General features: G+C 55.6%; 2 protein-coding genes across 5 annotated transcripts in view; both read left to right on the top strand.

The window, feature by feature from the left end:
- The window catches only part of DGKZ (diacylglycerol kinase zeta), a 54,741-nt gene extending 40,093 nt beyond the window's left edge, over nt 1–14,648 (top strand). For 3 of the 4 annotated variants that reach the window (XM_064657986.1, XM_064657987.1, XM_064657985.1), the window contains exons 17-31: nt 406–468; nt 711–784; nt 896–1,007; nt 1,313–1,512; nt 1,813–1,913; nt 2,050–2,129; nt 3,504–3,573; nt 6,475–6,515; nt 7,105–7,295; nt 7,841–7,872; nt 8,623–8,666; nt 9,051–9,171; nt 9,695–9,731; nt 10,021–10,120; nt 12,471–14,648. In XM_064657986.1, the coding sequence (XP_064514056.1) occupies nt 406–468; nt 711–784; nt 896–1,007; nt 1,313–1,512; nt 1,813–1,913; nt 2,050–2,129; nt 3,504–3,573; nt 6,475–6,515; nt 7,105–7,295; nt 7,841–7,872; nt 8,623–8,666; nt 9,051–9,171; nt 9,695–9,731; nt 10,021–10,120; nt 12,471–12,587 (1,383 nt within the window). In that variant the 3' untranslated portion in view covers nt 12,588–14,648. Of the gene's footprint in view, nt 1–405; nt 469–710; nt 785–895; nt 1,008–1,312; nt 1,513–1,812; nt 1,914–2,049; nt 2,130–3,171; nt 3,217–3,503; nt 3,574–6,474; nt 6,516–7,104; nt 7,296–7,840; nt 7,873–8,622; nt 8,667–9,050; nt 9,172–9,694; nt 9,732–10,020; nt 10,121–12,470 lie in introns of all 4 variants that reach the window. The other variant, XM_064657984.1, reaches the window with a different exon arrangement.
- Nucleotides 14,649–14,763: 115 nt separating this feature from the next.
- On the top strand, nt 14,764–22,920 carry MDK (midkine). The gene is made up of 5 exons (XM_064658004.1): nt 14,764–18,127; nt 21,100–21,183; nt 21,284–21,445; nt 21,554–21,715; nt 22,155–22,920. Exons 2-5 carry the CDS (start codon nt 21,105–21,107, stop codon nt 22,178–22,180), a joined length of 429 nt encoding a protein of 142 aa, XP_064514074.1. The 5' UTR covers nt 14,764–18,127; nt 21,100–21,104; the 3' UTR covers nt 22,181–22,920.
- The last annotated feature ends 278 nt before the right edge of the window (nt 22,921–23,198 follow it).

The following is a 23,198-nucleotide window of genomic DNA, read 5'->3' as shown; positions in this document are numbered from 1 at the left end:
GTACAGTTAAACCCAAAGGGGACCCATACTGTCCCTCCTGGTATCTCTAGATGGTGTCACATCAGCTCTGGTTTGTGATGCTTCCTTACAACTTGAGACTGAATTTGTCTCTTGAGCCTTTTGCTAGCAGAGACCCATCTTGCCAGCTCTTCCCTGAAGTCAGAACTGGGCTGGCAAGGGAATACTGAGGCATGTTACTGAAGGTGCCCCAGGGTTTCTAGTAGGCAATATAGCAAATGGAATGTATTGGGTCATTTTGGGACAGGAGGAGGAGAGGGCTTCTGCCAGTGCATGAAAAGGGGATTTGTGGTTTTCAGCAGCTGAGATCTGCAGGTCAGTGGCAGGCTTCCTGGGTGCCCGTTTCTGTGAACATCTGGACACTAACACTGGCTCTTACCTTGGCAGACGGCCTTCTCTGACTTCCTCACTGGGAGCTCCAAGGACTTGGCAAAGCATGTCAGGCTGGTTGTGAGTATGCCGGGGTGCTCTGGCGCAGTGAAGGGGTGAGCTGTGGAGATGTGAGGAGTGGTCCCTTGGCACACTGAGTATCTCAGTGTTGGGGAGTGGATATGTTCCTGGGACATCAGCTTCCTCTGACTTGGAGGACAGTCACTGTCAGGAGCAGAGGAGGGAGGCCATTTCTTCCAAAGTGGGTAGGATGGACCAGGCTCCCCCTTAAAGCAACCTGAACACCTCTGTATTGTCTCCAGTGTGATGGGACAGACCTGACCTCCAAGATTCAGGACCTGAAGCCCCAGTGCCTGGTCTTCCTGAATATCCCAAGGTGAGCAGTCCCAGGACCTGTCTTCATACGCTGGCCTTCTCACCCATGTGCCGCAGATCCCTGCCTGGGTTTGGGGTGCCTGTCCATGCATCTCTTACCATCTTTTCACAGGTACTGTGCAGGCACCATGCCCTGGGGCAACCCTGGAGAGCACCATGACTTCGAGCCTCAGCGCCATGACGATGGTTGCATTGAAGTTATTGGCTTCACCATGACATCCCTGGTAAGTCAGTGCTTTTACCAGTTGTAGCTAACAACTAAGGAAGTGACTGGTCCCATTGACCAGGTGTCAGCCAGCTCCACAGATCCTCTCTGGAGAAGCTGTGGTGTTGGCCTGTGTGACAGCGTCTGCTCTCTTGACATTTAGGTGAGGTGCTGTCATGCCCTGGCCTCTGTGGGTCCCTTCTCTCTAAAAGCAGGCCTGAGACCCTCAGAACTTGGTTCACTTAAAACATCTAGCTGCCAGTGGGTGCTCCTCTCATCCACCTCTGAGTCCATGCTCTACTCTCACAATGGACCCTTTCACAGGCTGCCTTGCAGGTCGGTGGCCATGGGGAACGGCTCTGTCAGTGCCGGCAGGTGGTTCTCACCACATCCAAGGCCATCCCTATGCAGGTGGATGGAGAACCCTGCAAGCTGGCAGCTTCCTGCATCCACATCTCCCTGCGCAACCAAGCAAACATGGTGCAGAAGACCAAGCGGCGCAACTCCATGCCTCTGCTCAATGAGTAGGTTCCTCAGATCGATCTGCCACCTTCTCTCCAGGGAAGAAGGGTTGGAGGGGGAAGGGATGGACTGATCCATGACTCATGGAGGCATTTCAATCCTCTTTTTTGTAGAGGGTCTGGGAAGGGATCAAGTCGCAGAAATGTGGCCAGACCATGGTGGTGGAGAAGCTGCTGATGCCAAACTCCCCACCCAGTCTGTAGAACACTGTGCTCTTGCTTGTTTTGGAGGGATGAGGGAGATAAGGAGAGAGTGGTCTGTCACCTTCTGATCTCTTCCGTCTCCTTCCCCCTTGCACACAGCCAGCAGCCAGTGCCCGAGCGGCTGCGGATCCGGGTGAGCCGAATCAGCATGCGCGACTATGAGGCGCTGAACTATGACAAGGAAAAGCTCAAGGAAGCCTGTGAGTGACCAGCTGAGTGACCAAGGGGCGGGAGCTTCAGTACCCGAGTCTGGCAAAGCCTGTAGTTAAATTGCACGAGGTGTTGGGGATGGGGCACGGGCTGCTCCCTGAGTTGTGTCTGTGCCCTGTCATGCAGCTGTGCCACTGGGGATCATCGTGGTTCCAGGAGACAGTGACCTGGAGTTGTGCCGGACCCAAATCGAGAAGCTGCAGGAGGTGAGTCTCTGTGTGTGAAGTGGTTGTGGCTGGATGCCAAGAATGGAGGGGTTCAGGGAAAGGATTTTTAAACTTTCTTGACTTTCGTGCACCCACACACCCACACTCTTGCTTCATGTGGTGGAGGCAGGATCCCAAGCTGGATGGCTTGTAGCTCCCTGCTGTTTGGCAGCTTCTTTCTCAACATTGCTCTTCTGACTGTGTTCTCCAAGCCCAGAGTGTCAGTGACACAGAAAATGTATGGAGTAGTGGAAATAGACACCCATCCTGTGGGGGTCTATCACCCTTCAATCCTCTGCAGGTTCTGTGCTTCCTGGCACAGCTCTGCCCTCTCCAGGTGCCTGGATTAGGTTTCTAACCCCTCCAACTCTTTTAATTTGCAAGTACTAACTTTTGTGCTCTTGCCAATGTACTAGCACATGTCTGTGACCTGTACACAGACTGTGTAACTCTTACTCCTGGTGAGCAATGCCTTCTGAGTCCATAGTGTGGCTCCTGATGCTGCACTGCTCAATCTGATTCTCACCCAGGAGATTGAAGGGACATTGCTCAGTCCCCAGTTAGCTGAGTCTTGTGCCTGAGGGAATCCTGTCCAGCGTGTGCATAGTGTCCTGCAGGGCTGAGTTGTGGAGCTGCTTGCCTGGGCTGGCACACTGTCATCTGCCTCTTTTTCTTTCTGCTCCGCGTGTCTGTCCCCTGCTCACCTTGTGCACAGGCACTGGCGAGGACACACAGGCGGGCACATGGCTCCTGGGCTCAGAGGGTAACACTTTCCTATAGTGTCAACATGGTAGACTGATGCCTCTGCTATCTCCTGGATCTCTAAAACTGTGCACTGAGGGTGGTGTTCCTTGGTCACGTCACGGTTTACCTCTTCTCTCTCCTTGGACATCCACTGTGCTCTGACCTTAAAGCCAGGCAGGGACCAGGGACCTTGGTCAAGCCAGATATATCAGCACATTAAGCAATTCCAATGGAATGAGAGAGGGGCTGGGGGGCCAGCCGGACACAGACTGTAACAGCACACCTTGCCTTTCTGCAGGATTTCCCTCCACAGCCCTCTGCTTTAGAGTGCCTGCTCTTTCAGGTGTGTATGGCCTCACTCTGTCCACTGGGCCCATCTGTTATGTCCACTGTGCCAGTCTTATGGGCTCGTCTTGTGACACCTCTCCACAGTGGGCTGGTGTGCGTTGGCTCCAGTCTGTTCTGTTCTGCTCTCCATCGCTCTGTGCTGTGCCCGTGTTCAGGTTCTCCTTTACATCCAAGCACCTGTGGTCCTCTGTGTCTCCAGGAACCTCCCAAAGCAGGAGGGATGCTGTGAAGAGAAATGGGGAGACCAAAAGATACAACTTTGTCCTCTCTTTTTTTATGCAGGAGGGAGATGGAGCCAAGCCAAAGACACTGTCATTCCAGAAGCTTTCACCCAAGTGGTGCTTCCTGGACTGTGAGTATCATCCTTCCCTGAGAGTGTTGACTGTGTCTGATGATGCGTTAGCAAGGTCCTTTGGTCTGCCATCTCAGTGGAAGTAGAGGAGGGAGATCCATGTGGCAGCAAAGATGCAAAGGCTATTGGTGGGTTAGAAATCACAGAGGCATCTGAGAATTAGGGCATAGGAATTAGGGTGGTGGAAAAGGTGGTGGAATCAGTAGCCCAACTGAAGTGCATCTCCACTAGTGCATGCAGCATGGGCAGCAAACAGGAGGAACTGAAAAGACATGGTGCAGCAGGAAGCTGCCATAGTTGCCATCATGGAGACATAGTGGGACAAGTCATGCAACCAGGCTGCAATGGATGGCTATAAACTCTTCAGAAGAGGCAGGCAAGAAAGGAGGGGCAGTGGGGTAGCCACTGTTAGGGAGTGTTTCAGTTGTCTAGGGCTTAATGATGGTGACAGTAGGGTTAAGTATTTATGGGTAAAAATCAGGGGAAGGACCAGCAGTGTGTCCAGGTGGCCAAGAAGGCCAATGGCATCCTGTCTTGTGTCAGAAATAGTGTGGCCAGCAGGACTTGGGCAGTGATTGTCCCTCTGTACTTGGCACTGTGAGGGCACACCTCGAATCCTGTGTTCAGTTTTGGGTCCCTTGCTACAAGAAGAACATTGAGGTGCTGGAACATGTCCAGAGAGGGGCAATGGAGCTTGTGAAGGTTCTGGAGCACAAGCCATAGGAGGAATGGCTGAGGGAGCTAGGGTTGTTTATCCTGGAAAAAAGGAGGCTAAGGCTTATCTCTCTCTTCAACTACCTGAAAGGAGGTTGTAGCCAGTTGGGGTTTGGCCTGTTCTCCCAAGTAACAAGTGACAGGGTAAAAGGAAATGGCCTCAAGTTGTGCCAGGGAAGGTTTAGATTGGATATTAGGAGCAATTTTTTCACTGAAAGGGTGGTCAAGCATTGGAACAGTCTGCCCAGGAAAGCAGATGAGTCACCATCCCTAAAGGTATTTAAAAGATGTGTAAATGTGGCATTTAGGGACATGGTTTAGTGGTGGACTTGGCAGTGTTGGTTTAACAGTGGGATTCAATGATCTTAAGGGTCTTTTCCAAGGTAAACAATTTGATGATTCTGTGAGTCTGGGGGATGGGAGGTCAGATACTCAGTGACAAGCCACAGGGAGCCATGTGATGCTTGGAACCTATGGATGCTGGGGTCGAGCACAGCAGTGCTTTGCCCCAGGCCATGTCTTTGGCTGCTGACCAGGAGTGAAGCAAGGGATGTCTGCTGGTCTCCTGCCCTCGGACTGAAGGCAGCTTGGCAGCCTGTGTTCTGCTAGGGCTGCTCTCCTGTGTCATGCAGGCAGGGGGCCCCCCTGCTCCTCATGCTGGGAGCCAGGCACACCATCAGCATCCCAGTGCTGTAGGGGAGCATGCTCCCTGCTGAGCTCTGGCTGCTTCTTCCTCCCTGCCAGAAAAGTAGCTTTCTCCTCTCCCTTTGCCTTCACTGACTAAGAGGCTCCCTCTGTACCTGGAAGCTGGCTGAGAGAAATGCCCATTGGTGGCACTTCATCTCCCTGACTTCCCAGCAGCAGGGTGTAGAGCACAGCAGAGCACAGCCATGGGTTGAAAGGTGAGCCTGGGAAACCTCGTACTAGGCAGAGAGGATGCAATTTCTCCCTTTGAGGTTCCAGCCCTGCATGTGGGGTTGCTGGTGCTGCTGCTCCCATGTGTCACTACCAGGACTGCTGTACCAGGGCCACTTCCTCTTCTCCTGCTAATCTCCCAGCAGTAGGTTCTGAGCTTGGAAAAATGTGTCAGACGCAAGAGCTTCATTCAACGCAGCACAGGCTCATTCAAGTGGCTAAATTATAGGCCTTGAACAGTAGCTCCCTGGCTGTAAATCTCCAGCCAGGACAGGATAAACGTGGCTCTTTCATTTCTCTCGTCTGCTCTGGCACATCCTGACTCTGCAGAAAGACTTCCTTGGGGCCCCAAGGGTCCCATGACAGCAACCTCTCCTGGACTGACACTAGCAGCCTGGCAGGACATAGGGGAAATGCTTGATGCCCTGCATGGGAACCCAGTTGTCTTGGCACTGTGCTCTTACCTGTCCTGCTCTCCCTTGGTGGTGTCCAAAGTCCTCAACTCCTCCCTGCTCCCCCAGCAGTTGTGGCTGCATGTGTCTGGCTCTAGCATAGCCACTTGCTCTATAGGACCTCCTCTCCCTCTGTGGTGGTCTCTTCTCTAAGGAAGAGGACTCCATTCAGACAGGCTGGAGGCTGGTTTGAAGCTCTCCTGCCATCCTAGGAGACAGGGGCTTGGATCTACAGCTGGTGGTAGCATGCTCTGTTGTGCCTGCAGTCACATGCTCTGCATGGCCTCATGGAAGTCTGGGGGACCTTACTCAGTCGAGTCAGCAGGAGGCTGAGCTCCCCCTTCTCCCAGCCCCCCGTAGTGCCCCCACTTCTGCGCACTGTGCGACAAGGTGCACCATGTTAATCAGAGCAGTTCCTCACCTGGTGTAAGTGAATGCTGAGATGTGCACTGCACAGCCCTGAGCTTCATCTGCTTAGGATAATGGTGGAGCACACAAAAGCCACCAGAAAGGCCATGGCATCAGCTAGATGTGCTCTTGCCTTCCCTGTAGCTCCCTGCCAGGAGTCATTGAGGGGGGCATAGGAAGCAAAGGCATGTTTCACAGGGGCATGATGGTCACAGAGGCAAGAAGAAGAAAGCAGCAGAGTCACAAAGGGAAGTTGTTAGCTCCTGGTCAGGGAGTGCTGTTTGCTTTGCTGTGCCCTCTGTGCAAGCCATGAAGTGGCTGGATAGCTCACTGTCACTCAGTGGTGGAAAGTGGCTGTCTCCCTTGTCTCACACCAGGAATCACCCTGTCTCGTTCTGTCCCTGTCTTACAGCAACCACGGCCAATCGGTTCTACAGGATAGACCGTGCACAGGTGAGTGCAGCCTCGTCCTCCACCATCATCCCCCTGGCATCTGCTGGAAAGGTGCTTGGGTGTCCCACCTTCATGCAGACCAACAGGCAGGCATAGACTTGGGGTCACGCAGGTCTCGCACTGCTGCCCTGCCCTGTGGCATCCCCTAAGGGATGGCATGACATGCCTGGTTCAGGACCAGCCCCAGCACCTCCAGGTTCCTGGAGAAAAGAGAGAAAGTGTGGCTGGTAGCACAGAGCCTTGGCTTGGAAGCTGCCCACAGGGCCCTAGAGTGGAGTGGGTAAGGAATAGCAAACATAGCAAGACTGGTAAGGGAACTCACTGACTGGGGTCATCTTCACCAACATTAGATGCTTTCCCCAGTGATCTGGAGAAGAGGACATGGAGATGAGGTTTATAGTGTTGATAAGTTGGCAAGGTGATAGGAAGCCTGAAAAGGACAAGGAGATGTGAAGGTTCCCAGGCACAGGACTCTTCAAGCCACCACTTTGCTGAGCAAGTGGGTGGGCTGCAAGGCACGGGTTGTGAGGGGATGGAGCTATGCAGAAGGCAGTCTTGCTTCTGAGGAGGCCTGACTTGTGTCTTTCAGGAGCACCTGAATTATGTGACAGAGATCTCTCAGGACGAGCTCTATGTGTTGGACCCAGAGCTAGTGATCACCCAGACTGTGAGCACCTCTCCTGCCATGCCCGACCTCGTGGACTCATCTGCCACACCCCCTGGGCACCACTTTGCATTCCCCTCCTCTTCCTCCTCTCCACCCTCTTCTCCTGCCCCCAGGTGAGTCTGGAATGGGGTACCTCAGGAAGGATGGGCAGTGATGAGAGAAGCAGGGTTGGCTTCACAACATTGATCCCTGGGCCAGATTACAGAGGGGCTCCCGGGAAATGAGCAGGAATTCAGTGCTGAATTAAACCAACGGGTGAGATGCCATCCTGTCTTCCTTGTTCCTCTGCCAGTGCTGCTATAAGCAGTGGAACATCACCAGGTGGCTGAGGCCTGGGGTAAAGCTCCAGCACCTGGCCCATGGGGCAAAAGACATGGGTGTCTTTCAGTCCAGCTAAGGCCAGCCTCAGGTATGGAAGAACAATGGAGCTAGGAGCAGCAGTAGAAATGGGAGTGGGGATGGGGAAGAACCCAGATCAGGGAAGAAGTAGATGGCATGGCCAAAGAACAGTCTCTTGGTCTGCTTCTCCTCCTGCCTGCTGAAGGAGTGCCACAGGCAGGTTTCTCCACAGCCATTCCTCTACCCACGTCGTGTACTTCTGGGTGATCTGCTGCCAGGACTGGCAGAGTTAGTTACACCTTTTCTTCTTCCCTTCCAGCGCTGAGCCTGAGCGCTGCCTCCCACACAGAGGTGAGTTGCGTCCCAGCCCCTGTCACACCCTCTCAGGTCATGCTTTTTTTGTTTTCCTGCCATGGTTTTTTTGGCCAGTTTTTTCTCTGGTGAGCAGGTAGGAGTGCTAGTGGGAGCAGGGAGCCCTGTGGGCAGGTGACTCCAGAGGTGGGCAGGAGACACCTGACAGTGACTAGTGGAGCAGCCCAGCCAGGCACCTTCCCAGCTTCACTGTGCAGGAAATGATGTGGCAAGGGGTTGATCTCCCACCTGCAGAGCTGAGCACTCTAGGCTGGTTTGAGAGGCTGTCTCCACTGGGCAACTGGGGAGGTGGGAACACAAGACAGGGGGCTCACCAAGCTGAGCAAATGGAAAGAGTTTCCCGAAGCTTGATCAGAGCCTGGAAATGTAAGTCATTGGTGAGGAGTATCTTGGCCGCTGGCTGATGTCCAGGAGATCTGCTCCCCACTTCCATCACAAGTTATCCTGCTCATGGGCAGAGACTACTCCCCCTGCACATGCACCTCACAGGGGCTGAGGTCTTGCTGCACCCCCAGTTATGTGATCTCTCCTTCTTTCCCCTGACTTGTCCCTTACATTCCTGAAGCTGGAGGAGCCATGTCTGACCAAGGGATTAGCACCTGGAGGATCTTGTGCTGTACCCTTAGCAGACTGCTCCACACCTCTGGTGCCCAACCCTTGTCTCCAGCATTAGGTAAATTGTGTTACAGCTTGACTTTTCTGACACTGATACATCTCCCTTCTTTGCAGATGATCTTCTAATAGAAGCTGCCAAGGGTGGCAACTTCAGCAAGGTAGGTGCTCCTACAGCCTGCTGTGATGAGCAGCCAGGGCTGGCTCTGGGCAGCCTCCCTGCAGCCTTCTCAGCTGGCATGCCCCTCAGGCTAAGGGAAGCCCTGCCAGCCATGCGAACCCCAGTTGCCCTGGAGCAGCTCCTGTCAAGGGCCTTCCTTCAGGAGTGGTGACTGGAAAACAGGCAGGCTTCTGGCAAGAACCTGTGTTCCTTTCCTGGGGGACGCATAGGAAAGGGACTGGGCAGCACTGCTGAGCTGGACAAAGCTCCCCGCCAGCCTCAAATATCCACACAACCTGTCAGGCACTTCAGGGACACAGTGCCAGGGCTTGGGTCTTGGAGCTGGGAAAGGCAACTCATCCTGAGCAATCTGGGAATCTTGTAGTTCCAAGAGCTGCATCGAGCTGGAAGAGACCTGATGGTGCGAGACTCCTCAGGCCAGACTGTCCTCCACCATGCCGTCAAATCAGGGAGCAAGGACATCGTCAGATACATCATCGAGAACGGTGAGCTGGGGACAAGAGTGCCACCTTTAGCAAAGGAGCCTGGCAGCTAAAAAAGCCCAACCCTCTGCTCGGAGGGAGTGCTCCTGGTCTTAGATCCCTTCCCTCTGGGTTTGCTACATCACCCTTCTGGCATCTGTTTGCCAGTACTGGGGTGTCCCCACGGCTGTTCCTGCATCCTGGCAGGACCCAGCATGTCTCTGAGAAACATTTCTCAGTGTCCTGCTTCTGCCGTCGGGGCAGCTGACCTGTTGTTTTTGGCAGCTCCCAATTTTTTCAGCTCCCGCTGAAATACAGGCTGCTTTATTTAGATATTTCTCTATAATGAGTCCACAACCAACACTTCCTCCCTGGGATCAACTGGGCTCAGATGCTGTTGCTGACTTGAGTGCTTTGGAGTTGGGACTTTGTCAGGCAGCATGAAAATAGCAGCCTCTATGGAACAATGCAGAATGTGACTAGGGACTAGGTAGGTCTGTCTCTGCCCTGCGGTGGGTCTCACTCACCCTGCACTTTCTTTCCACAGCCCCTTCAGAAATCCTTGATGCCACAGAGGAGGAGAAGTAAGTTGCTGACCAACTTGTGTTACCTGTTGGCCAGACCCTCTGCGAGGTGACCGGTCATTTGGGCACTTCAGCTGCCTGTGCTCTAATTACCAGCCATGATTCCCAGTCCGTTTTGGACTGACTGCCCCTGTGTATCACCCCCTCTTCTGCCAGGGCTTCCTGGACAAGCACACAACCCACCATCAGCTTCTGCTGCCGCTGAATTGCTGTCTCTCGCTGCCACCCGCATGTGCTGCTTGTCCCCATTTGGGGGGACATCTCACATCTCCCGCTTTCTCCTCCCCAGCGGTGAAACCAGCTTGCACCAGGCTGCAGCCTTACGCCAGCGCACTATCTGCCACTACATCGTGGAGGCCGGGGCTTCGCTCATGAAGACAGACCTGCAGGTGACAGTGGAGGGGGTGGCAGTGGGGCTTTCTGGGGTGACCAGAGGGCTGGCAGGAGCAGGGCCAGCAGGAGAGCAGAGCAAGGGTGCTTTGGGTGGGTGTTTGCCAGCCAGAAAGGACCTGACATGGAGCACACATGCTTGCCCAAGAGAGTCCAGCTACAGAGGGGTTAAATCCCTCTCCTCGCTGCACTTCTCTCCCTGTTGTTTTATTAAATTAGAAGTGAGGGGCTGGAATGTCTCATCCCTGTCTCCCCCTTCCCAACCTCCGGGGTCAGGGCAAGGACATTCTCCCTGCAAGCTCCCTCCCAGCTGCAGGACTCCCCTCACTCTCCCCCACAGGCAGTCATGATGGGGGAGCTGGGAGCTCCTCTCAGTGGGTGAAGCTGGCCCCTGGGGAGCAGGAGCAGGCAGTGGCAGCACTTTCCCTTACATGCTGTGTTAATTGAGCTGTGCCTTGGCATCAGGGAATTGTGCCAGCCCTGGCAGAGATGATGCAGAAGGAGGGGGGGGGCTTGAGGCCATATTTTGATACAGGAGATTCCTAGGGCTGGCATGCAGCAGAGAGAATGTGGTCAGATCTGTCTGGTGGAGACTTGTAGTGATGGCCTGTAAGAGAAAAGATGTAGAACAAGCCAAGAAGGTCCGATCTGGACAGGTCTGGGGCACAGGTTCAGAGCCCAGCTGAGGGGTGCAAACTTGCTGGAGCTGGTGGAGCTTGGAGGTCAAATTTAGACAATCCCAGTTTGCCAGTGGCCAGGGAGATGCTGTACAGATAATCTCTGGCTCCCCATCTCTATTCCTTGGTCCTGTCTAAGGCTTAGGCTTTGCACAGCATCCAGAGTGGGGCTGGGCTGGATGGAGACTTGGCTGGCAGAGGCATGAGGAGAGAGCAGATCTGGGGGCACAGCTCCTCTCTGTCCCCAGCCCCCTCATTTGCCTGAAGGAAGGGAACAGCCCCCAGCCGGCCAGCACAAAAGGGAGCCTCACTCAGGCATGCTGCCTGCCCCAGGGAGTGGGCTTGCACGTGCCTGTGCATGTCAGGGTTTGTAGCTGTCTGGGGACCCCTCTGCGCCGCTGCACTGACCTCACATGGGCTCTGGGTCACAGCCTGCCTGCACACGCAGGACCCACCTCGTTAGAAACCCTGGTGTGAGACCTGTAGCACAGGTTCAGAGTGGGCTGATCCCACTCCCTGCAGTGGTGAGGGAGGCTGAGCCTTATCAGTTGGCGTGCCTGAGCCCAGCCGGGCAGAGAGGCCCTGGCAGCTCTGGTTTCAGGCTGCAGGCAGCATTGCAGAGGGGCTTCTGCAGGGGGACAGGAAAGAAGCTCAATTCCTCCTCCGTTAAAGGAGCGATTGCATTCGGGGGCTGTGGGGAGGAGGTCCCTGAGGAGAGCCAGCACCGAAGCAGAGTGGTCTCCGTCCCCCTGATGGTGTGGCTGCTGGGGGATGTGTGCAGGGCCATGGGGTGTGCCCAGTCGTGGGGCGCACATGCAAAAGAGGGGATTTCTTGGTGCAGCCATGGGTGGGCTTTTGTGGGCAGCCCTATCCAGGCCCAGTGGAGGTTCCACATGTCTGATCATTGTTCCTGATGGAGAAATGTGGCTGTGGGCTGCTCTGGAGGACCAGGCACCCTGCTGCAGCTGCCTGTGGCCTGCTGGGCACTGGGGGATGAATGGGGCAGGCCGAGTGTCCCTTCCAGCCTTGGTTTTCAATGGCAGTGGCAGAGTGCCAGGTTTCTGTGGCTTTTCTCAGTGGCACAGCAGAGCCTGGGCACTTGGTGAGGAGGAGCAAGGGGAGGGAGAGGAGATGGAGCTGGGAGCTGTTAACAGATTTGCTTTTTATGGAGTGCGGGAGTTCATTAGTGGACACAGTCCAGATGGCTGCAATAAGCTGGTGAAATGTGATCCTCCTCCGGGAGCAGGAGCGAGCAGGAGTGCTAGCCAGGCTGAGAGAGAGAAGGGGGGTTGGTATTCCTGGGCATTCCCCAGACATACCCCTCATTCCTCACCCTTTCCCTCCTGCCTCCCCAGCGTAGGGAAAGAGCAGGTCTTGGGGAACAGCCTTTGTCTCCTCTTGGGTGGCTGGTGATGGCCAGGGTCAGTCTCTGTCCTAGCCATGCCTGGAGCTGATGGCCCTTCAGGGGACAGTTTCCAGTCCTGCAGCAGTCAGGCTCCTCAGGACCACACTCTCATCCCATGGTGAGCACATGGGCATTTGGCTACCACCTGCCTTGGGGCTTGGCTGCAGGCTCTGCTGGACCCAGTTGCATGGGGAATGAGGGCACCTTTGGGTGCCAAGGCAGTATTTAGGCAGTGTTTGGCACTGACTTCTTGCCTCCCCTATGCAGGGAGACACCCCAAAGCACCGTGCTGAGAAAGCCAATGACCCTGACTTAGCTGCCTACCTCGAGAACCGACAGCACTACCAGATGATCCAGCGGGAGGACCAGGAGACAGCTGTGTAGTGCTTGGCGTGCCTTAGCCCAAGCCAGCTTGGGTAGGACAAGAGGACAATGCCAACTGGCAGAGCTATGAGTCTGGCCCAACCCTCCCTAGATGTCAACCTGGTCCTTGGAGATGGATACAGCAGAGTTCTGCCCCAGGCTGGGCTGGGACTCTGTTTATGAGGACAGTGGGTATTTCGGACTTGAAGCCTGATTCTTTGTGCATCCACTCCTTCACCTCTCATTCACCACATTCCCTGCCCTAGATGGGCTCTATCCCCTGGCCATATTGAGGCAAGCCAGGCTGAAGCCCCCAGTCACTCTTGTGCACGGGAGTAATGCCAGTGCCCCCTCTGCAGGCTCCTGCCTATGATCCTTGTGGGATATCATTCCTCAGCCCCTCTCTCTGCTGGCAGTACCCCTCTTTTAGGTGCTTGGCTACGTTCAGGTCCTGTTCCTTCTCTCCTGTCTGGCACAGCTGCAGGAGGCACAGGTTCTGCAGGCAGACAGCAGAGGCCATGAGCCTCAGACTTTGCCGCAAGGGAAGCAGCACAACTTACTGCCCCTGCCTCTTCTGGCTCAGGGTATGGATGGCACAGAGGAAGGCTACCAAGCCATCCCACCATCCTTCCCTCCACAGGGCTGGGTGGGACAGCTTGCACACCCAGTGTCTGCTGGGCATCTCTCTGTGAGCCTACTGCAGCATGTAGCCATGGTGGAGAGCTACTTGACCCTGAGTAGTGCCTGTAGTGAAGCCTGTTATATTTCCCAAATGCTGACTTGGATTCAGCTGCCCTCCCTGGTTCAGTTTCCCCTTCAATGCTAGTCTGTGCATGGGGCTGAAGGAGCAATGCTGGGGTCAGTGCTGCTCTCAGGGATTCCCCCCCATGCCCCTCAACCTGGCAACATGCATCTTCTGAGTCCAAGTCCTGCCATTCCCTAAACTGGGCACAGGACTTTGCAGGGAAAACTTCAGAGCTCACCCAGCCAAGGCACAAAGTCCCTGGGCAGGCCACCAGCTCACTGTCTCCAGTTTTTTCTCCAGAACAAGGAACCTGGGAAGCATATGAGCTCCCAGCCTTGAGTCGCGCCTGCAGGGGGGCCTGCCATGGAGCATGAGGCACCACAACCCATCTCCCCTGCAGTGGACACTTGATGCAGAGGCATCAAGCCAGCCTTTCACCAAGGCTTTTAGAGAACTGGCATTCTCTGAGACCAGGAGGTGCCAGCAGAGGAGGAAAGCTGGTAGCTCTGGGCCTGGCAAACCTGCTTGGCACTTTCAGGTGGGCAGTGAAGTGGGTTGCTGTTCACAGCTTGGATCCTGGGAAAGGATACTGCTGCTGCTGCGTGGAGTCTGTACAGTCCCTCTGCACTTACACCCAGCTGCGCCCACTGGGTAGTGCCAGATGGCACCATTTGAATCTCCTAATACCAATACCAAAAAAAGGTGATTATACCACAGAGAACCAGAATACTCTTCAGGTTTTTTGGCCAGGAGAGTTCCCTTTGAGGATGGGGGATATTGTAGTGGGGAACAGAGGCAGAGGGCAGTGCAGAGTGGCAGGGGCTAGTGGCACTGGCAGTTAATAATGTTTGCATCTTAATGCATTCAGAGTTGGGATGCGGGCCAGTGACAAAAAAGGCACTGTCATCTTCTCAGAGGTCCACACTACTGCTCTCCCAGATGGGACACCCAGCTTGGCCCAGAGGCATCTACAGCGCCAGCTTCTCCCTTTCTCCCTTATAGTTTTTGTACAGGTAGTTGAGAGACACACTGTCCCCCTCCCCACCTGGCCCCTCCGTGCATGCGTGAGCTGAGTTGCTGTGCAATTCCAAGCCTGCTGGTATTTTGAAGACGGAGGGGGCGTTGGTTGCCCTGCTCACTGAGGGCAGGAGTTCTGTGCAATACCTGGGTCTGTGTTTCCGAGATGCTGTTGTAGGATTGTATTTTTGTAACTCCGTGAGGATGCTGGCTCCAGCAGGTCCAGGGCCTGGCACAAGCCTGTGTTCCCATTGCTTTTCAACTTTGACTGTTTGGATGTTGTTGTTTCTTGCCATTGAAATAAAGATATTGATGTTTTAGTTCCCATCTCCTGCTGCATCCGCAAGAATCCATAGGGTACTGCACCAGTGATGCCTTGCACACACAGCTCAAACAAGGTCATACCCCAAGGCCCCTGTCCCCATCCTAACCTAGGGGGTACTCTTGGGTGTCCCCTGTGGGCCCAGGTCATTGTCCACTTCCCTGCACAGCATCCCTCTGGAACTTTGCTGGATATGGGGTCTTTGTCCCTAGGGACCTTCTCCCCCATTCTGTGTCATACATCAATACTCAGATTGTAACACAGAACAGGGAGAAAGCGCACTGCCATCCCAAGTGATCCAGAAGGGCTTGGAATTGTGAGTTAGGAGCAGGCAGCCTGCTATTGCTCCCTGGGGTAAAGGCAGCAGCCCCAGCGGCTGCCCTGCCCTGCCCTGTGCAGCCCACAGCAATCGGTGGGTGGTGGGTACTACAGTGGCATCCAGCCTCCAATTTAAAACCATTTGTTGGCCTTTTTTTGTGGTGAGCTGTCCCTAGCCATGCTGCTCTGCAGGAGATGAGCCTGCCAGGGGCTATTCCTATTGTTTTCCCACTGGTCCTGTGTCTGGTGCTGAGCACTGAGGGCAGGGATTATCTCTCCCACCAGCCACTCTGGTGGGAGGACTGCTCTCCAATTACAAAAGCAGAGGATTAGGGACACTTCTGCTTCCAGCCCCAGACTCATAAGGATGACTGTGGTCAGCACTATCTCTCCTGCATAGTTTCCTTTGGAGAAGGGATGTAATCACTTTGGCTGGCAGCATGCTGATGATGGAGCCAGAGATGGACATGGTGGGTGATGAGGAGCTATACTTGTACCTTGAACTGGGATTCCTGAGGGCAGTTTGGCAGCCTGCCTGGAGCTCCTGCTGCCCCCTCTGCTTGGAGAAGCAGCCTCCTTCCCCGGCTGCATTGCCCCTTCCACCCCTCTGCCTCTCTTTATGGTCTTCAACCTTTCAGCTTCTGCCCAGAGCTAACAGTGGGGATCTGTAGCAGGTATAAGGCACACCAAATTGTCCTGGCCTCCCCTGGGACCCGGCCTACATGCAACTGGGAGGAGGGGGCCCAATCTGCTTCAGTGCCCAGACCCCAGCACTTGGCCCATGTCTCAACAGTGAGGATTGTCAGTAACCATGGCAATTACTTTTGCACCTGACCCAGTGTCAGGAATATGGTGGGGAAGAGAAGCTGTAACATAATCACTGTGATGAGGGGTGTTAGGAAAGGGGCAATGTAGCTTTGGGGCAGAGGGCCTTGGTATCTCCCCTTTCCCCCTTTTAGTCAGGTGTTGGAGGTTTGGAGGTCTGTCTGCCCTCCTGTGGGATGGAAACACACCTGGGGATATATACACAGGGTGCATGGGTGCAGGCTGGAGAAGGCCATGCAAGCAAGCTGGGATGACAGCAGTTGGCTCTGTTAATGATTACCTGCCACACACCTCAACAAGGAAAACGTCGTCCCTCTCCAATGTGCAGCAGTGCTGCACCGTGCACTATCAGTTTCCCAAGGAGCAGGCTTTGACCAAAGATGGAATGTTCAAAGCAGAGCTGACATGCCATGAATTAGCTTGCGACATTTTTAGAGGTAAAAAGCTTGAGTAATTGCGGGGAAATGCACCTGGTTTTGTCACACTCCCTCTTTTTCCTCCTTCCCTCAGCATGAGGCCCCTTTCTGCAAACACAGCCTGCTGCTTGTTTGAGCTGGGGAAGGAGCCATTTCCCCCACATCCCTCAGAAAGGGCCCAAAGGGATCAAGCACAGGCACTGCTGAGACTGATGTGCACCAATGCATCCCTGCTCTCCTGCATGGCCAGCACTTGTCTCCTGGTCTCCAGCCCAAGAAGGCAGCAGGAGGGGATTTGGAATGGCTGGAAATGGAAGGAGTGAAAGTTTGCGCAGGATTTCACCATACCTTATGCTGCTCTGCCCTGGGGACCCCAGCGAGATCTCCAGCTCCTGGCCAGAGACAGCTGAAGAAAAGCACCATTGCTCACTCCACATCTAGTTCTTTAAGGTTTCTACCAGGCCCTGGTTTGCTCATCACAGTCCCATAACTCAGACTTGCAAACGTGATGCACATCTAGGTCTTCCCCATCTTTTTTACAGTGAAATTTTTCTTGGCAGCTTTCTTCAGCTTTAGTTTAAAGGCCCAGCAATTGGGGGAGGCTGTTGGCCTTGCTACCTGCCCAGCTGTCAGGATCCATTTCTGCATCCTGGCCTCAAACGTACAGCCCAGCATGTCCAGACCCCTCACCACCCAGAGCAGTACCTGTTGCTGTGTATGCAGCAGGCAGGGGAGATTCCATGTTCCCACATTTGCCAGCCTCCTCAAAACATCTGCAGATGTTCAGGAAACTGCTGGCAGGGTGTGAGTTAAATGCACTGATCTCTCGAGAAGAGAGCTGGTTTCAAAGCAGCTCATAAAAAACAGCCCCTCCTGCCCTGCAACGCCGCCGCCTGTGCCGGTCCTGCTTTCAGCAACCTTCTTCCAGAATAAGGATGGCAAAACGGCTCCATTCCCCACCACAGCCCAATTCTTCTGGCATGACACTCGCCTTTCTGACTGCTAACTCCAGAGGAGAATTGGCTTGGCCCCTGCCTCAGCTCACCTCCTAAGAAAAGGGGGCAGATGTGGGGAAGGGAGCAGTCATGTCGGCAAGGTCCTTTTCATCCCCCACCAGCAGTCTGATACCGCAGCTTGGTCCAAGGAGAAGGGCTGCAGCATGGCTGAGCTGGGGACCGGCAGGCAGGTCACAAGGGATGGTCTGGAGAGATTGGGCCAGCATGTTAGTGATGTGCTGCTTTGGGTACTGAGCAACTACGTCCCCCCCAGTGCCCTCCCACGAGGGGCAGAGCAAGCAGGGAGAGACCATGAAAGGTCGGTCCATCGATGCCAGTGGCCTTGATGGGGAAAGAGGCATCTACGGAGCTGGCAGAAACACGGTGTGGTTCCCTTCACTCCACCGAGGTCCCAGGACCACCTTCCAGCGTGTCTCAGAGCGGCAGCCCCCAGGAGAGACCCTAACCGGCTGTTCAGCTGTGCACCCCTTCGGCCACTCAGTGATATTGGGGTGCGTGCTAAGCTGAACCCTCGCAGCTTCCCTGGTACCGCGCAGTGGCTGCGAGTGGGACAGCACTGCGTTAAGGTGAGACCGGGCAGGGGGCAGGGGCCGTGCCCCGCGGGACCTGACGCCCCCGGGCCCAGCACACCCCCCGGACCAGCGAGCCACCGCCTGCCCGCGTTCCCCCCTCCCCGCCGGCCGAGGGGCCAGCCTGCCCCCTCCGCCGCCCTGCCTTTCTGCCTGCCGGGGGGGCTAGGGGGGCAGAGGAGGAGCTTGCGAAAAGTTTTGGGCTAAAAACCCACCTTTTTGCTGCCAGCCGAGCCCGACGTCAGGGGCCGCTGTGCGCTGCGCAGGGATCCGCACGCGGCCGGCACACAAAGGCAGCAGCTCCGCACCGCGCTGCTCCGCTCCGCACCGCAGGTGAGTGTGGCCCCCCAGCCCCAGCACTCGGGGTCGGGCCCCCACCCCAAGCCCCCGTGGACGGCGGCACTGCCCGCCCGACGCCGCGGAGATGGGCGCCTTCGGGGAGGCGAGAGGCGACTTCCCCCTCACCTCCCCAGCGAGGCGGCAGTAATCCAGGCTGAGGGTTCCCCGCAGGGGGAAGGGGCTTTGCCTTGGTGGAGAACATAGCCCTGCCTGGTGAGGAGCTGCAGAAAAGGGCGATTGGGGCAGGGGTGCCGGGGGCGGCGTACCCTGGGGTGCGGGATCGCCTGCGAGAACTGGGAAAGAGCCCGGAGATGCAGGAGGATGGAGTTTAGGAGGGACTCAGGGCACCTGGAGAGCAGACGGGTTGAAGCAGTGCCTGGTGTCTTAGCCCCAGTCCTCTTGGGAAGCACCCCACTGTCTCTCGGGGAGAGCTCAGCTGGTGGGAGATGCACCGACTGGAGCCTGGGGAGCTGCCCCGGAGCGGGGCTCGGCCACTGCCAGCCTCTTCGGGGGCCGAGGGGAAAGGGCTGCGCTGGGGCCACGCACAGCATCTACTCTGGTGTGAGAGCAAAGAGCAGAGGTGCTCCCCTCTCTGCCCCTAGTGCACGGGCAGAACATTTTCTCCCTGGAGCACCTTCTCCTCCCGCGAGCTGAAGGTGAGGCCGCCTGCTGGAAAGCCCCAGAGCCTCCCGGGTCTGCTCCCCTCAGCACCTCCAGCAGAACCTCCTGATCATGCTAAGGCCTTGGCTCACGAGGAGAAGCTCAGTCTCCCCTTTCCTGGCAGCAGAGAGCTTCACGCTTTCTGTGTGCTTGGCACTCCAGGCCACAGGCTCCCCGAGCACTGGGCTTCCCGAGTGCTGGGCTCCCTGCCCAGAGCAGCTCAGCCCGCGGAGGCAGGACCACAGTCCCGTGCCCACCTCTGCCAGAGCCATCTGCAATTTGAGCCCAGCCAAGAGGTCCCACTGCTGGAAAAGGGACTGCAAGGGGTCTTGCAAGCCCAGCAGCTGCCATGCTACCTGGAGTGCATCGGGGCAGTAGCGAGGGGAGAGGAGCTGGGGAGGGGGTGTGGCCTGCATTAGGAAAAGCCAGTGGCACTATCCGGCCTTGCGTAGTGTTCAGAAGGGATCAGGCTATTTGGAAAACCAGTTGGAAAACTGCACTCGCTTTCCCTTGTGAATGCATTAGGATGAGCCATGACTGAAGATCTCAGCAGACTTTTGCCTGGAAGATGTGATGTGCCAGGCAGAGCCTGGGAGCAAATCCAGTAGCTGTAGCTGGTCTGCCCTCAGAGTGCCCTTTCTCACATCCCTCTGCACACATGGGCAGGGCCCCACAGCACCCAGAGGGAGCAGACGGTGTCCATGCCTGGAAAGGAGGCAGGGGTGAGCATGGCAGCTAGGGCTGTCTCCCCTGGGGGCTTGAAGGCCTTGTCTGAAGGGCCAGAGCAGAAGGCACTGGGCTAGGAAGTAGGTGCAAGGATCACAGGGAATTGCTCTGCAGCCAAGTATGGAAGAAGTTTGCAGAGAACCTGAAACCAGAGAGATGCTGTGAATATGTGCAGATGTCAGAGGTGCTGCCCTATAAGAGCTGCTGCAGAAAGCAGGACAGCTGTGTCTGTAACTCAGCTCAGCTCCAGCCTTGTCATCTATAACCAGCCCATCTGGGCTGAGCTCTTGTCCTCTTTGAAGGCAGGTGGGTGGGAACAGATCTGAGCCAAGCTGTGCTCCGCAGGATGGCTCTCAGCCCGGCTGGGTGAAGGGGAAGGCAGATCTCACCCTTGTGACTGTGCCCTTAGCCAGCCAGTCTGTGTAATTCCCTGTGACAGTTCAATGCAGAGCGAAGCCGGCAGCTTGGCAGCAGATGCATGAAAGGTGAGTGCACTGGAGCCTGAATAATGTGGGATGCTGCTCTCTCTGGCACACTGCCCGGGGAGCCTGGGGGCAGGGAGCAAACACTGACCCAGGTTCTTCCCTGCATTGATGTCCTCTTGGGCCTGCAGTTCACCCTGTCCTCTAGAGGCCAGTCCTGCCAAGCACATCAAGCCCATTGTAGAGCCAGGGCAGGTGCGATTTATTTTCTGGCTGGCTTCTGCCGCACAGATATGGGTGGCATCCTAGAGGACTTTGGTGGAGCAGGGAAGGGGATGCCAGCTCTGCACATATGCACAAGCTGGGACACCAGTGTTGCCAGCAGCATCCCACAGAGTCTCATGGTGGCAGCTGGAGGGGAGCTGTCACCTGTTCCAAGGCCACCAGGGCAGGGGGTTGAGGGCAGGGTCCCAGGAGTCAAACCCTTAAGTGTGTGCACCCTTGTCCCCAACATGCTCCCAAGTGCATGCACACCTGTGCACCCCCCTGCATGCATAGGTAGCACCAGCAGTGGGCTTAGCACTCCCACTCCATCCCTCCAACAAGCTCCCACACTGCTTTTTTTTGATGTTTAATCCATTGGTTTAACTCTCAGACCCTGCCTGGCAGCAAGTTTGTTTTTCCCAGGCTTTTTTCTTTTCCCCTGGCATCCTCTGGAACTGGAGAAAGGTATTATGGGAGCTGTGCCCCCTGGCCCTGGACAGCCTGCTGGGTGCTCAATAAAGAATCCACAGGCACCCAACTTTAGGACCTTCCCCAACTGCTGTGTGGAGTGTGGGGGTCCCCATGGAGAGCATTTCAACCACACACAAGGCAATGAGGGGGCTGCAAGGATGGGAACAATCTTTCAGCCCTCTAGCTCTCTGGTGGGAGCCACTTACTGAGCTACACAATCAACCTTCCTGTTGCAATTAATGCACATATTCTAATGGGTGGCAATGAACAGGGCACAGGGGTGTACACACACACGTAGGGGGGTGTGTGCAATGGAGGCAACTGCTAACCCCACGCAGGCTGCCCACAGCCCACTATGCCCTCTGCTCGACACCACATTGCACCCCAACCTCCCACCCACCTCACCCTCTCCCTCCTTCCCAGGCAGGATGCAGGTTCGAGGCCTCCTCCTCCTCCTGGTACTGATCCTGCTGGCTGCCACCACTGAGGCTGGCAAAACCAAGAAAGGTGAGGGGGCAGCCCGGGGCAGGGAGCCAGTCGGGTGGGGGCAGCCTGGGGCGTGCTCTTCTGTCCTTGCAGAGAGCACCCACTCCTCTTTTCCTCACAGAGAAAGCAAAGAAGGATGGCTCCAAGTGTGAGGATTGGCGCTGGGGACCTTGTGTTCCCAACAGTAAGGACTGTGGCCTGGGCTACCGTGAGGGAACTTGCAAAGATGAGAGCAAGAAGCTCAAGTGCAAGATCCCCTGCAACTGGAAGAAGAAATTTGGAGGTGGGTACATGGAGGTAGGGTGGCTGGGGACCATGCTGGGGTGGGTGATGGGGGCTGATGCCCGCACCAGGTCCTAAATAGCTCTGATGCCTGTCCCCTCTCATCCAGCTGACTGCAAGTACAAGTTTGAGAGCTGGGGAGGGTGTAGTGCTCAGACAGGCTTGAAGACTCGCTCAGGCATCCTGAAGAAAGCCCTGTACAATGCCCAGTGTGAGGAGATCGTCTCTGTGACCAAGCCCTGCTCTTCCAAGATCAAGTCAAAGTCCAAAGGTCAGTTCCCACTACTGTCCCTAGAAGGGTCCTGCTGGGACCCTAGGCAAGGGTTTTTCGGAGATATCTTGGCCCATTGGAGTTGAGCTTTGCTGGTGGTGCGGGGGATTACATAGGTTGTTCTTTCCTTTGCAGCTGCACACGTGACAACTCCAAAGTGCAGCTGCTGGCTGGGTGGGATGCAAGTGCTGCTAGGAAAAACCCCAGTCCCCCCGCAAGTCACTGCCAGTTTTGGTGGGATGGGGATCCCCTGCTCTCCTCCCTGGGACTAGTGAAAAACATGGTTTTACATGGTGGGTGGCCTCCTGCCAGGAAGTGTCTGCCGCTGTGCTGTGCCATGCTGGCTGTGCTGGCTACATTTCTACCACAGCTCTGTCTGGGGGACCAGTGACTTCCAGCAGATACACTAACTTTTGTCTCCTGCGCTTCTCGAATGCAGCAAAGAAAGGCAAGGGGAAGGACTAGAACAGGAAGCCATCATCTTCATCGGCCCCTAAACATCGTGCCTACAGGACTGGATGCCCAGCTACAGCTGGCCCATGCTACAGTCTTCCTTCTCCTCTCCTTCCTCCTTTCCATGACCTCCTGTTTTGCTGAGATGCCTTGTTTTAATCATTAGTGTTGTAGAGAGCAAACCCATCCACCCACCCTGCAGGAGAGGCTGCTTCCGTCCTTGCTACCCCACTGCCACTGCCAATGCCTCTCACTCATCTTCTCTCAGCTCGTGTTGGGGTTCACTGGGATGCGCCCAGAAAGCTGGGATGGGAACACACATTTTTCCACCCTCCAGCACAAATGAGTTGCCTTTAGCACGTCCTTTGGCAAGTCCAGGAGCCTTATTGTTCCTCCACCAGCTACCAGTGACAGAGGGAAGGGGTGGGTGGGGAAGGGGTGGGTGTTGAATGCCAGAGTAACTCTATTACTCCTGCCCCTTACTCACTTGAGGACTGCTCTCAGCTCAGGAGGCTTATTCTAGCATCCCTTTGGCTAGGGCACAAATTACCTGCAGCTGAGGTAAACACAACCATCACCCCCAGGAACCCCTGTGTCTCCTCTCCTCTATCCCTTCTAACCATGTGTGTTCACACTAGGGCTGCAGCCCCTCTGCCTTTGCCACACCAACACTGGTGCTGGGTGGGAGCTCTCACTCCTTCTGGAAATGGGGTTTGTTTTCTTTTCCAATAAAAATCTTTTTTTAAAAAGTATCAGAACCAACCTGTTGACCTCATGAAGTGCTGCTGTGCTGGAAACCCCAGCAAACCCTAGCTTTGCTGGCCACACCGGGACCACCAGTGAAGTTACTGTGCAACTGGCGGTGGTTGCCTGGGTGCCACACGAGCATGGTCCTGGAGAAAACACATGGGTCAGACCTCACAGCCTCTTCTCAGCAGCGCTTCAGGCTGCCCCACCTTAACCTCGACAGAAGGGATGGAGCTGCCACCCACACTGCAGGAAATGTCACCGGTAGTTGACACTGGGAAGT

The sequence above is a fragment of the Pseudopipra pipra genome, chromosome 6 (assembly GCF_036250125.1).
Source record: "Pseudopipra pipra isolate bDixPip1 chromosome 6, bDixPip1.hap1, whole genome shotgun sequence".
Taxonomy (NCBI): Eukaryota; Metazoa; Chordata; class Aves; order Passeriformes; family Pipridae; genus Pseudopipra; species Pseudopipra pipra.
The sequence above is the reverse complement of the archived record's forward strand: the minus strand, read 5'-3'. Positions and strand labels throughout refer to the sequence as shown.